Here is a 16,084-nt window from a genome sequence, read left to right as displayed (position 1 = left end):
AAACGGCGACACGGTGGTGTTTGTGAAACGGCGCAAAAATGGAATTCTGCTTCGACTTTACTACTTCAACTAAAATACGAATGGACACGAACAAAGTTTTCCGAGACGACTGTACAGTATAATGCACGTCTGTATATATTATAATGTATGAGCTATTATTATCATTGTTTTTTGTTGCTGTTTGTGCACGCGGCATTATAATGCATTGTAATAGCGGCGAGTCGGCGGCGGTGATTGTAATTCGTAATAATTATAATAACAATAATTGTTTACCCGCGGGGGCACTGCAACCATACAACAACACTCGAACGAAATAATAATATTCTCACAGACGTTTTATTTTAATTATTATTACGACGGCCGTGGCGGTGCGTACTACGCGATATTGCTCGCACGTGTGTAGAATAAACGATTAAACGAAACCAATTATTATATCATATTTTATTATTATTGTAATATGTTAAGCGCACCGCAACTCTCTCACACGCGCCGCAGAAACGGTAGTTGTTCGGATCGTAACTGTATGTTTGTTTTCCGCCGTCCGGTTGTCCGACACAACACTATAATTGTACGTTTTATTTTATGCCATAATTGTTATCATTATAAATGCCGACTTTGTTGGCAGGGTACGCCTCTGCAAAAAATAAGGCCCACGACTGCGCTCTTTCGTCTGAAAAAATGAAAACCAAAAAAAAATTGCGGTAACAAATTGATCGCTATTTATGTTTTGCTGTCGATAAAAATAAATAATAATGTGTCAAATGGTTCCCTATACGGTCTCTGCGCTCCGAATGATCTTCGATATCCCTAAAAAATCACCAATGTGCATCTCAACTACAACAGTCGTAGACAATTTATCGACATTCGAAGACACAATAATAAGTCATAAGTTGTACCTAGCCGACGATTACTCAGCACCGGAATAATTTTCTAATTGGCGACGATTTACGACGACGGTGGTTGATGTGTCTGCAGATCAGAAGACGACCTAACCGGACGTCGGGTTTATTGCGAACGTCCGGCCGTGGAACAATATAAGTACCGTTCCGGAAGACCACATTATTATTGTTTCGCATACGTAATATCATCATCTACGACTTCCGTCCAGTCGTATAATACGCGTTTATACTTTATACGCCTATAATTCCTATTAGCGTCAGATCTTAATCATTTCTGTGCCCTTGCGATGAGATATATTTATATTATAATTTTAATTTAATTTTTTTTTTGAATATTTTCTTTGAATAAATATCAAAACATGTACATTACTTGTCGATGGTACCCGAAAACTTCTTAAATTCCTAAAGTGGCCCCCCGAAAAATTATAATTTGTAATCCCGGGTATAATATAATCGTTGGATCGTTTTATTTTCTTTCGTATGCATAATAAGGTATAAAGTCCGTAATGTGATCAAAATATTTTTTTAAATATATAATCAGTGACTATTAATCATATTATGTTACAATTTACAACCTACTCCGTAGATTGTTGCAAGTAAAAATCATGAAACTTTGTTTACGGCACCGCTGTAAGCTCCTTGCGGGCAGTAAATCACAATTCACAGCACACAATACTGTTAATAAAAGTATAATACGAGCGTCGAGCACCTATACTTGCCTAATATTCGTACAGCGACTTATAAATACTTGTTATGTATTATTAAGTCCGAATTACCTTATTGCTTGAATAGTATTTATGTAATACATATTATAGTGATTGTTAAACGCAACAATAATAATTATCTAAGTACTTCAATATTGTATAGCAATTTATATAAATCGCGTCCGTTATTCCATCTCAGCTGTAGGTAATAATTGTGATAATATTATTTATAATATTATCGTTTATCGTGTACAATAAACACTTGTGATCGCCGCTCGGCACTGCTGCAATATAATATTATTATATTATGCTCGCGATTTATGATAATTTATTTGGAGAAGTGTTGAGGATCCACCGATGAGAAAGACTTGTTCTTAATATGCAACCCACGCGCGTTGCATAATAATAATTATAATATTATAAACAATAAAACTGTAAACAACTGTAACAATAAAACGGTATCAAATGTATACGTACGCGAAACCGGTCCCTATAAAACACTGATAACAATAATTAGAATATTATGTAGATCGAGATCACAGACGCACATCGTATAGTTACGATAAAAATTTAATAAAAACTTACGTCGTATCATTGTTACGAATAAAAAATGTAAGACATAACCATATTATTATTGTTACGGTGTTTGAAAATTTTGTCTACGTCGATCGGATGGACTAGAATTTTGTCCTCGGCTCACCGATGTGTTAAAACGCGAATCGCATCATCATCGTTATTCGTATACCTACGACGATACCCGCCGTGTCGTGCCGTGCGTACCTAATGTTTTTATATTATTATTAAGACAGAATACTATACACATAATTTAGTTCAGCGGGGCTTGATAGTTGGAAAATATATTTTACTCGGCTTGAACAATATATAAAGCGCTTAAAAACGCCAAGAGCCGGCGCGCGCGCGGCGATACCAAAGTAAAAGCATCGACATTTTATGACACAATTATGCGAAATTTTAGTTTTTCGACGCACGTGTCTCTCTTTAACTCGTCGATGAATACAAAATCATTAACATTATAACAACAATAATGTATAAAGGAATGATGTTAGACGAAATCGTCGAGATGTGTACCTCCTAATATTAAAAGTCCTAAACGTGTGAAAAAAAAACTTTCGATCGACGTCATTATATTCCCAGACAGCATTTTGTAATGATAATATTATTATAGTATTATAATAACGTTATGCTAATATTATTCGTTGTTACAATGTTATAATAATATTATTAATCATAAAATTGCTGTCTGGGTTATAATCTCCATGCATATTATTATAAATAATGATGCACAATGTATATGAAATAGATAAATTCGATTTTCCAAGAATAATATATACAAAATATAGCAATAACGATCCGAGTCTTGATTGCATAGGATGCGTATAGGTTCATCTCATATGTTTAGTGAAATTGGGCTGAATGGTAAACTCTTATATTATATTAAACCATTCCAGAGTGTATTGGATACTCTGAAAATATTTAACCTTATCGAGTTCTAAAGTTTTGACAGTTGACGTTGACAAATTTTAATTCCAAAAAAATATATTTTAGATCCAATGAAATATGAATAGTAGTACGATAAATATATATGATAAATCGTACTATGAAATATTATTTTTCAAAATATAGTTTGATATTTTTATAACCTTTCAAAGTGTTTTTCTTATAAAATATATCACTTTGAACGATATCAAAATTAAATGTATTTACTAATTTAAAAATAATTTTTAGTTTCTATTGGTTTTCAAAAAAACTGATCTGTGTAGTTTGATAATATTAATATAATAATATTGTTAAGTACGCAAAACTCAAACGTATAGTATGCAATATAATAAACAACATGGGGAGATCGTAAACTATGATTTTCCGGTCGGACTTTATGGGTGGTAAAAGGGAATACGATAATAACTCTGACGGAAATAAAGCAATTCGAACGAAGTTTCAAGTTTGCCAATAAAATAACGGAAAGGTCGAATATTTAGTTCCTATATTATATTATTATAACATTTGAACAACAGTAATCGAGCAAAGTCTCGCGTAAAGTTCACCTGAAATATAATATTATAGTATAGGTACCTATTATTATATAAAAGCGAAATACTCTTCTAAACACTTTGATGTATATAATATGACGATGAATACTCAGTAAAAGTTGTACTACGCTGCACTCCATTCAGGTAAACTTTAAATACTTAGTAATTTCGTTCAATATCCGACATTATTCAACATCAGTATTTTTTGGCAAAGTATAATTCTGCTTCCATCGCGAAATTAAAAATTTAGTATGAAAAAACCCTAAAAAAACTCACCATAAACACGATACGAAATACGAAATTTGTTCGTAAGTATTTGAAATACCCTTCCAATTATATAAAAATGTGTTCATTATGCACAGTTATTAGCGCATAACCTCTTGACACGTATATAATAATTTTATAAAGATATTATAATATATTATTATATATTTATATCAAACGGTTTCCAGAGGGTAAGGCGCAGGCCGTGCTTAGCTCCATCCTCTCTCCCCTCTGATAATGGTAAAAAATACTTATATATTTGATTTGATATACAATTAAAGTACCCTTCCTAAAAATAATGAAAATCTCCGAAAATACTACGCTATTGTTGATAATCGTTATACATAATCCAACTGCAGAAAGCGACTGCATACAATAATATATAGCTGCAGCGGTTCGTTGATCGTGTCGGATCATCTATTCCGGCCTGCCAAGACCGTGGTGTTTAAGATTCTTGATATATATAGCTTGTCCAATCAAATTAATATGTTTCAATACATATTGTATTATGTATATACATAATATTATATACACATTGATAATATAACGACCCATGTCGGCGGCGGGGCCAAAGCCCTTTTCTCGTCATCGCGACAAGTCATCCGGAGGATTAACACGATTTTCGGTCGCTACCACTATTATCACTTTGCAGTTTCGCTCTCTCTCTTCCTCTCTCTCTCACTCTCTCTCTCTCTCTCGTCACCGTCTCCGTCCGAATGCCCTTTTTAATCTTATGCGCGTGATAATAATTGGGTATGTAGATCGTTTGTTTGCGAAAAGTATGGGAGTGAAAAAAAATTAAATCTTTGGAAAACCAAACACCCATTATATATGATAATATAACAGATAGCTATTATAGATAAATAATAACGCTAACACTGCAGCAATATTATTATATTGACTCGTTTAAGAAATTTACCAAACGCATTATTATTTTTAACAGCGACTTTACTGTAGTATAGGTGGACGATCTTTTTTTTTTATATATAATAAACATCCGATTTGTTTATTAACAATTATTTTTTGTCTCGTTACAGATGAGAGTGCTGTGCCAGGAGTCGATCACCACGGAAGGAGGCGTGGTGGTGGGCAGCGGCGCCGGGCCAACGGAGCTCTATCCGAACGGCGAGGAAAGTGCCGACGACGTGGGCAGGGAGAACGTGTTCGTACTCAACGATACCAGGGAAGCTCTGTCTCACGACGGTAGCGAACACAATTCCGTAAGTGGACATATTGGATAACTGCACCTAAAAGATATGATAATAATTAATAATATTATGTGAGGCACGTACACAATAATATATTATTGTACAGTGCAAAATTATAACCCGGAACAAAAAATCAATTCTGTTGTTTTTAAAATATATCCATTATCGATTGAAATTTGTCTATAATATTTTGTGACCAAATGATGGTCCAGCTTAAAAAAATTGTCTGCCATAATATAATGCGGTAGCACATGATTTAGTTTGGCATCGCTGGCGTGAAATTAATTTATTTCGCTGGAGTCACCAAAATAAAATTTCCCTGAAATGACACAGTTTTTGGGGTTGATGTGCGTTCCGGTGCTATATAACATGATATAATATAATCGAATATAAAAATACCTCGGCTCAATTTGAACCTGTGGAAAAATTGTTTGGGATAATGGCTGGACAGACGGGGAAAGGACTCAAACAAATTTTCGGTTGTGGGACAAAGCTCATAAGATTTCATAAGATTGCGACATCATTTCTATAATAATATTATCATCATCTATTATAGGTACACCGCAATCATATTACTGTTTTTTTAGTGGAAATAATTTATAACAAAGTAGGTCATAAGAATTTTTTTGTTTTTCTATATAATTTTTACGGCTAAATTATACTTCCTTTTTTCATATCATATAATATTTTAAACATTTTTTTTTCGTACGAAAAATATAGAAAAATAGCTTGTAACAAATTATCGCAAACATCCAACAAAAATACATTTTCTTTATTATAGTAATATATTAATTCCACTGCGCATTGTTCACCCGACCAGCCGTTAATTTACAATATACAATATATTACACCTAGTAATATCGTTGCAGGTAATTAATTAATTTGTAAATCCTAGGGACGGACTTGGTAGCGTCCGAACTTTAGTTTACTGTTAATAAAAACACAATCGTTTTCGGGTTGCCGAGGGGGCGAAAATCAAGCCGAAATATAAAATAATATTATAATCATACACCACGCGGTGGATCGACGCGATATTTACGGTAATATTATAATAATAGTATACCCATATTTTACCTTTAGACAGTTTAATGTTTACGACCACTGTACGACAACTTGGATAATACTAATTTTATAAGGGCTACATTTTTTCGCTATCGTAATTTACTGTAAGCGTTAATTACATCGATTTGTGTTTTTTTTCCCGAGCCAAACAACGGTAAAATAATAATATTATTATACTCGGGACTCTGCAGCCGTTAGCCATTAGGTGGTATACACGGTACGTCTGATAAGTATTATATACACTAGATTTATATACTTATCATGACTGGGTACATACCTAATATCTATTTGCTTCTGAATATTGTTTCACGGAGCACTATTACAGTATAATGGTAAATCATAGAAGGATATAAGTATCATATATAATATCATATAACCTTTTTCTAAATTGTGCCTAGTAAATAAAATTGAAAAAAATAAAGACGTGCAATGTAAAATTATTACAATAATTATAAATTGTTTTAATGTATACTATTATTATTTTCGTGAAATAAACACATTTTTAAAACATTTAGTCATTTGTCCTTTTTACACTTAATTAAAAACAAAGTTCATAATAATAATTAATATTACGAATCATTTTTTATTAGTGTTTAAAATTACTATAAATTGCACTCCTCAAATTGTTGTTTATATCATAAATGGGATTTTCAACTATTTATTTAAAAATATATTTTTATATATTTCATTTAATTCATTTGAATTTTTGGTTTTTTGTATTTTTTGTATTAATTTATCTGATATCAATATTATTCGATTGTTGCTTCAGTTTCATGTTGTCCCTATTGTGTTTTTGTTGAGTGTTTTTGAATAGTGGATGTGACAAAAAGGCGACGAATTTCAAAATTTATTTTTGGCCCCTTCCAGCGAGGGCCGCTGTCTTAGAACATCGTTTACTAAAACGTTCGTATTCTAAAACATAAATTTAATTTTTTCTAAAACTCGATTTTCCAAAACATGTCCACGAATACAATAGTACGAATATACATAGTGGTACAGCCGTTCAGGTAAACTCGGCTTGAGATAATTATAAAATAATATATAACTCCGACTAACCTATAATAATTAATAATATAATAATATTAATTTAAATAATCAATTATTAAGGTGATACAATTATATCGTTTAAAGACGTTAATGCTACAAAATATAATAACAAATAGGTACCACAAGAATAAAATATAATAATATATTATTACGTTATATTATAACGTGTGCAGTTTGCTTATTAATTAGTTATTATTTTTTGGAGCGACCTTTTACGGACTAAGCTGAAAATGCGCTCAGTCCTTAATACTTGGGTAGGTACTTATCATTTTTTCCCCCATAGTCATTGGTCGATATCATAGTATAGATAATACTTTTATCACGGTTATATTACTATATAGTTCCTTCGTATCCAATTTGCAAATAATAAGTGGGCAATAATAATAAACTCAAGTAATTTTTTCAGCCGCTCATTCGTGTTTTGGTTCTCTAATGTATATTAAATATTATGCGTAAACTCGGTAGGTAATCCTCTTTTATAGAACCGTGTACCCGGGGGCAAATTTTTTTTTGTTGTCGAGTGACGACACGAATCCCTCGTATTTATTATTTACAACAACCCGCACACAGAGCACTGATAATTTTTTCCCTGCGTATCAGACGTATAATACGTAGGTACAATAATGTGTATAAACCGTTGCGACGCGATTCCCGGAAAACGGATGGCAAAAAGGTCGACCATTGTATTATAACGACTCGGAAGAGTTTTAATAACGCGCTAATAGTTGTTTTGACAACGTATAACAAACAGTCAGTATTAGTTAATGAGAAAAAAGAAAATTGTTAACGTACAACGCAGTGTGTTATAATATTCATTCACAAGCTGGTGTTGCACACGATGATAAATTATGCCGCGCGTTACGGAATATCTGAATAATATTTATCGTTATTAGTTGTATTGTGCACGTCATCTAAAATCCATCGTTTTAAAATGTTTTTTTTTTTTTTTTAAATTAATGTGCAAACTCCATCCTTGAGATTGATATTATATGATGTAGAACGGCCAAAAACAGTCAGGTAATTCGTATATAAACTTTATCGTTCGTAATCGTGAGCGCGTGTAACCACGTATAATTAATAATATTAATATGTAACCATGTAAAAGACTCAGTTGCAGCGTGATAGGGGTCCAAGAGTGAGTGCCGCAAAAATCAAAGTCAAAAATAAGCCACGGGGCAAATTCAACCCCCCCCCCCCGCACCACTTGATATTAACAAACAAATCTGCTTTTCATAAAACGAGGGTTGGAAACGCGCCTTTTCTGAGGAGTATTCGATAGGCAATTGTTATAACGTGAGATGTCACGTACCTATTATACCTATCTGTAGCTGTTGTCTGAGTGCACAATGCACTATATGCATATTAAGTGATTGCATCCGATAAAATACAATATTTTCTTCTCACAAGAAACCAATTTAGACAAATGTACATCTAAAAACTTGAGAAATTAACGCCCATAGTTTGAATGATCTCTACTTTTTCTCTAGGCCATTGTGCAAATCAACTTTTGAACATAATACCTGTGTTTTATTTTACAAATAAAAAATACCGTAGTAAATACGGACTCCAAAATCGGAGAAATATTAGGAATAAAAATAGGATTTTAACACAATATTAATAGTTGAAATATTCATATTAAATTCTCATGAAACAAGACAACTCATAATATTGACGATTAAAACAAATCTTTTTATTGAATTAAATGAATTGATCCAAGAAGGAGTAATTTTTTTAGGCTCTTAGATTTAAATCATAAATACATTGCTTCAACTACTAGTTAAAGGACGTATAGATATTAATTATATATTTGATGTATAATACTAGGGGGCTCTACCCAATGGTCGCTTCGCTCCAACCTCCCTCCTCTCCCCCATTCAATCTTTTTTTTGCCAGATGAGAATTTAAAACTTTAATATAAAAAATCTGAACGAAAAATAATACAAACATTATAAATATTATTATATTGGTTGCCACATGATAATAAATTATTGAAACTATTTTATAGTAAAACGTATACCTACTATAAAGTGTAAAATATATTATGTTTAACATAATATACTAATAAAAATTATTATCTAGTATCTATAATACATAATATTATTGATAGGACTAAGGTATAAATTACTAGGGAGTTGGAAACATCTTTAGGAATGGTTGAGTCTATGTCATCATAATAATAGTAATAATATTGCCTTATACTATTATATTATACTTGCCGGATTCGAGAAGCAAGTAGCATGTAAGCTCAATTAGCCGAAGCTAATATTGTTACGATTGTCGGTACAAATTATAATAGTTTACGCACATAATCAATAATAAGTCTTATCGTACGTTCGCTTAAAGCTCTCTATCGCAGTCCACACGAACTGTATAACCGCTAAGATATTATAAGACCGCGGTTAATATTACCGTTTCATATTATTGTTACCGTACACAGTTTGAACATCATCATCACATCTAAAAGTCAACAACAGACAATGACCAATTCAATGATGACCATTGTCTCAAATCTCAATCGTCGCTTGTTATTTATTTATTTTTTCATATATTTCTCCGTCCCGAATCCAATTGCAAGTGCGTTTTTTTCACCGGACACTTACACGTTATTATTACACTAATATAGCAACAGCGGCGACGACAGCAACTATAATAGTAATTATTATTGTTATAGCTGATAGGTACTATATTTTCTGTTTAATAATATTACCACCCATCATCAAGTTGTTGAACTCTAATTCTCATACATATTATATATATAAATATATTATGTATTTGTGTCTAATCATCTCGGTGTTTTGGTGTTATCTATATTATATACACGCTTTGGCTTCGCCATTTGATCTGTGTCTGCAGAACAACGTTGTAGGTTCATTAAAAACTATACCACATTAAGACGAATAACCACGATTTACACCTAGGTAAAGCATTTCACATCGTACGGGATTACAATTATAGCACGCAAGTACCTATATAGTAATTTGCAGTTGATAATTAATTAAAACAATAATATTAGGTGCAAAATATTTTTGATACTGTCAATTTAAACTTTATGTTTGAGGACTGACAGTCATCTAATAGGTACTTTTAATCAGTCAGTGAAAGTTTAAGCTATTTCGTGTTTGACAATATAATTATCAACGAGGGTTATGCATGGTAAAGTTCACAGTAAATGTGAATCATCGTTAAATATATCTTTAAAACACTTGACAACATTGTAAGTATATTCGTTATTTTTAAATTAATGGTAAACGATTACCTAATAAACTTTAAATTGTATAACATGCCAATAATTCTGAATTCAGTATAACATATTATTAACTCTAAGAACAAATGGATTCTTCTGAACGCAAATTTGGTATGGTCTATGGGTAGGTAATTTCTAAGTCGTTTGGAGACAACACTTTATAATAATAATATTTAAGCATCGAAAAACAGAATATCTTATAATGTTTTAAATGTCCGAAAAATAATATTTCTCACACGTCATAATAATATTAATATATTTAAGGGTTACAAAAAGTTCAAAGAGAATGAAAAATGTTCCACAACCACGTTCTGTTTCTGACTGTATATATATATAGTTAAAACGTATAGTTTTCCGAATAGGTGGCTGCAGATATGCATAATTCATACGGCCATTCAAAGTCCAAGTGTGATATAATGATCAAGGCGGCTGAAAAGAATAATAATATATAAGTATACCTACGGTGATCATAATATATTATCTAGAGCAGTTCCGAGTTTCGAGGGTCATGGAAAAAATATTAAATGCGATACGAAATCTATTGAGTTGTTCTGAACTCGTTTGAATTTCGAAAGACTTCAACGGTTATACCGAACACAGAAGAATAATATTATACGAAAACATTCCGAAAAAATAATATTATAAAATATACATTGTTGTCCCTTGGAGGCGGGTTTGTTTTGGCCGATTTACGCTCGCAGTCTCCCTCATAAGATTATGGACAAAACGTTTCGGGACGTGTATGAATCGTATATAATATAATAACGGATAAAGTCGACTACAGCCGAGATGCATTTCACGAGTATAGTCTGAATGTCGGGTAATTGGTAACGTCTTACACACGGTGTGGTGCAGTGAATAAAGCGATGTAGGGACACACGTAGTCATGTTATATTATTGCAAAGTCTAAACGAATCGGACAAATTTGTTTTTATATTATATTATGTAGACACGCGTGACAAAAAAACATCTTCAAGAAAATGCCCGGACTGTGACGTGAATAAAAAAAAAATCTATATAATAAAATAATATCGTCGCACTTCACATAATAATAATAATAATAATGCAATATTTTATACGCAGCCGTCAACGATGGAGATAATAAAACGGTCGGTCGGGACGAAAAGCATAAACACGTAAAAAAAAATGTGGTCGAAAGCTATATCGGACATAAAGCTGCTCTATATACTTTTATATCCTATTTATTAAACTGTCATTTTTTGTGTTTTTAAGTCTAGCTTGGTATATAGTGCATATAATCGAACGTCAGCACTATAAGCCACAGTATATCGTATAATAATAATAATAATAATTATTGGTCTAATGGTCTCCAATGTTGTGCCCTTCGTTTATTTTGTCATCGTTTATCGGCATGGAAACGGATCCATTCGGCCGAGTAATAACCTAACCAAACGACAGTGATAACACTGCACGATCGCCCAATTCGCGCAGTCCTGTCGTAAGTTATGATCCGAATGTTTCTGACGAACTCGTAAAATATTGTGCCTTTTTCCACTGTTATTTATAGGGATAGGCGCATTGATCGAGATGGGAAATCGATATTGACAGTTCGTTTACGCGATTTCTATAGTCTATAGGTACCTATACGAAACGAGACGTGTAAATGGGTACGGTCGTCAAACGAATTATTATTGATTTTTTTTTTACGGGTCTTACATTTGAATCTCTTTGAAATTGAAACAATTAGCATATTATTATAATATGACGTGATGTGTGAATAAAAAATCATGTCGGGAAAAAACTCAGAACTCAGAGATGAAAGATGCCACCCATCGATGGCACTCTTCAATCTTCATATTATATTATAATTGTTGAACGATTCCCCCTGTGGTAAAAGGCATAGCTATACCGATAACCACATTGATCGGATGTAATATATAGAAGAGAATAATAGGTAAAATTAACACCGTAGGTACGTTTAATAATTATGAGCTTTTATAGCGTATTTATTCATATGTTTGAGTTAAATTTTGTTGAAAAAGAAGTGAATTTCCGAAAAAATAATTGCATGAATTTGGAAATATTGTTAATTTTACATAATTTTTAATCAGGAGAAAATAAAATAATAATTCGATGAAAAAAATTAATAATATTCTCGAATGTTTTCGAGAATATTTTAACACTTCAGTAGGCTGTATAACTGCCGCGGAATACTTTTTGTTGTTTTTTCCGCCGTTTATTAGGTTCCTATATATATATTTAATACGGACAATAAAATATTCGTCTGACGTGTGAGCCGCTGCAAATGTTCGATCAACCGTCAAAGTGTTAAGTCAGCGTCTCGCACGCCGAATGAACGAGATCTAGTGGTTTTTTTTTTTGGGATAAAAAAAACCCCCAAGGCACGTTAATAATATTAGAATGTGTTAAGTCAGATAAATTTGTTCATGATAATAATTTAAACCCAATAACGGAAGACTCATACCGAGGCGGATGTGTGCATAATATTTTGTTAGTTCCGGTGAAAATAATATACCTATGCGATATCAACTATACTAACGCCTACGTACATTTTTTTGGTATACTTGGCTTTCAGTATAAAACTATTAAATTCAACAGTTAAAATAATTAGATAAATCTAAGTATAGCTAGCCAATATTACATAAGAGTTCCAATTGGATGTATTACATGACTGAATAAACGATAATGACAACATTTTATAACGAGCTGGTTCGTAAATGTGATGAGGTTGCTGTAGTTATTACGAGCAAATATAGGGAATTTGTTGTGACCTCATTTAATCGAATGGTGAATAAGGGTTCAATTTAGAGTTTTAAATTTGTTCAGAAATCTGGATATTGGTTAAACGGCTGTTATGACGAGGACTCTTGCAGCGTTTGAAGTTGAAGTTTTCTATACATTGTTTGGTTTTTTTACCTAAATATTACAGCGCTCTTGTATCGAATGTAAAGTTATAAGGAGCTAAAATTTTTATCTGAGTGAAAAAGTATCCACGCCGCAGGTTCCGTCGTCACTAGACTGTCCGAACAAACGAAATACAGACGATAATATAATATTATATAGGTACAATATTCAAAGAGTTCAGGATTTCAAAAAAAAACTATTTTCTTTGTTCTAACTAAAAATTCAGTTTTCTAATAATTTTGTAAAGCGGGACTTGTACGTTTTTTGTACAACAATAGTACCTATACGGTCTTCCACTGCAATATGATTCTATACCTATCATATTATTATATGGTACCTGTTGGAATATATTGCACTGATCGATATATGAAACCGGTAGAGTTGGTAGGTCACATATAGAAACCATTCAATATAATATTATTATGATATTATTGCTGCCTCGAGGATCGTACAAAGATGATATTATTATGAGCGATAATCTGCAAAGTGTGTGCGCAAGTTAATGAAAAAAAAAAATAATACGATTGAGTCAAGTCGAGCCATCATTAAGAATAACGTAAAGTTATGAGTTAATGGTAAACAAACTTCACACGATATAATATTTAGCTCTGAAAGTTTAAAGTTATAATAATATGGATATATATATATATTTACTCGTCTGAGTTAAAAATATGTTAATTATATTTTTAATTGGCATCTGGGTAGATCCTGGAAGTGGGTCATAAATAATATTGTGATTGTGTAACTTTAAATAATTTTAAAATAAAAACTTAACATTTTGTTAAAAATGCACCCTAAATATTTACTTATCTTATTGTGCACACGGGCAATTAAACGTTTGTGTCAACTAAATTATTAAATAAAGGAATGTTTGTTTATTTTGGTTACAAATCATTGTGTTTACTGTGCAATTAAAATTAATATAATTAAATATTAATAAATACAATTAGTGCAGTCTACTGTAATAGATATTGTGTCGGAACATGATTTTAACTCGACGTATTGTATTTCAAATTAATTGGAAAAAGCTAAATTGTTACAGCCTGTAATGGACACTTAAACTATACTTAGTTAAGCTAAAAAGTTAAAAATAAACTAGCTTTTTAACCTTTTAACCTTACGTCATTTAATTTTTTAACTATATTAATGCCCACATTTGACATTACCTAGTGTGTATATATATATATATATATATATAATATACTAATTATAGCCTTATAGATGCTAAGTGTACTGATGATAAGCACATAATCTTCAATCAATACATATTACGATCATTACGATATATCATTCATACAACCATCACAATAATAACGGTCATATATTATAAGGAAAATGATAGATAGGTTAAATCATATTATTATACACGTTACCTTACCATATTTCGTCGAATATTATTGTTTTTGTACACACATATTATCATTATTTTTTATTTAAAACATATTTCACAAAGTGGTGCGTGTGCAGTGCATACGCGAGTTTCAGTTTCAAGACACGTACGCTATTCGATGGAAGTTCGCGTAAATATGGACCTGTATAATATTATTCTACGTCATTATCATGAACATCACGATTTCGCGACATAATAATAGTATAATATATATTGCACTTTTGTGTGTACACCGTCGGTGTTGCACTCGGTGCGGTCGAGGTGCGATCCACTATATATAGCTCCGATGAAAATGTATATAAGCCGATATAGAGAGTTTAGCGGAATTATGGGTATTATTCTAGAGCTTTTCACTATTTCACTCGTGCTTTTCCGTCGTATTTCCCACTTTTGAAACCGATCGTTTTATCGCTAGGCAGCCAGGTAGCCGTGTACTTTTGTAGGATAATAATATGATCGGGGCCGGATTTAGGGGGTGCCGGGCCACCACAAGATTCAATTAATATATGAGGCCCCTGCAAAATAAGTACCTTTTGCAGTATGAACCCTAAATCCGGCTCTGGATATAATATGTCATTATAGTTAGGTAGGCCTACCCTACGTATCCATAACAAATTATTATTATTATTATTATTATACGCACAGGCCCAAATGTGCATCTCCGGTGCATCTGAAATCCGAATTGCACATGCGTCAAAATGTGTAAAAAAAAATTGAAATATGCAATTGTTCACGGATAATAATAAAACATAATATCACGCAATCATTATTTCTGCAGTATACCATATAGCAATAATATGGGAAGATCGATTATTTTCATCGGTTCGAATCACCCACCCACGTCCTATAGTAATAATTACCAAGTTGTACCTAGACGGTTTGAAATAATATACAATCTATGATTTTCGAGCAAAACCATTGTATTTACTTGTGTGTTATAACCATATTGTATACACTACGCTATATTGTGCTCGTTTGTTAGTATGTTTCTATTATTTTTTCGGCTTTTATATTCGAAAATCGGAATAATACCACACGCACACACTGCAGCGACGTCGGTATGAGCACATGTGAGTATAATATTATATAATATATATATATGGTATCGATCGAAGCTGCAGTGTTTTCGAAAATGAAATGTGTGAGCGCGCTGTGTATATAGTTTTGTCTAGATAACAATATCGTTTAGAATCCCCGGCAAAAGTATATTATACGCCAGCTTGTTATTTTTTACGACTTTCGTCGGCGACTTGATTCGATGCAATTTAAATGATGTCTCCACCGCCGAACCAACGAATATTGTCTGACAACGTGAAATCGAAAACGTTCCCG

The 16,084-nt window shown here is 32.3% G+C and overlaps 1 protein-coding gene across 1 annotated transcript in view; it reads left to right on the top strand.

Annotated features, from left to right (window-relative positions):
• LOC132935781 (uncharacterized) overlaps nt 1-16,084 on the top strand; it is an 80,398-nt gene that overhangs the window by 41,258 nt on the left and 23,056 nt on the right. The window contains exon 3 of the mRNA XM_061002393.1: nt 4,953-5,135. Coding sequence (XP_060858376.1) covers nt 4,953-5,135 — 183 coding nt within the window. The remainder of the gene's footprint in view (nt 1-4,952; nt 5,136-16,084) is intronic.

Source organism: Metopolophium dirhodum, chromosome 1, assembly GCF_019925205.1.
Source record: "Metopolophium dirhodum isolate CAU chromosome 1, ASM1992520v1, whole genome shotgun sequence".
Lineage (NCBI taxonomy): Eukaryota > Metazoa > Arthropoda > Insecta > Hemiptera > Aphididae > Metopolophium > Metopolophium dirhodum.
The sequence above is the reverse complement of the archived record's forward strand: the minus strand, read 5'-3'. Positions and strand labels throughout refer to the sequence as shown.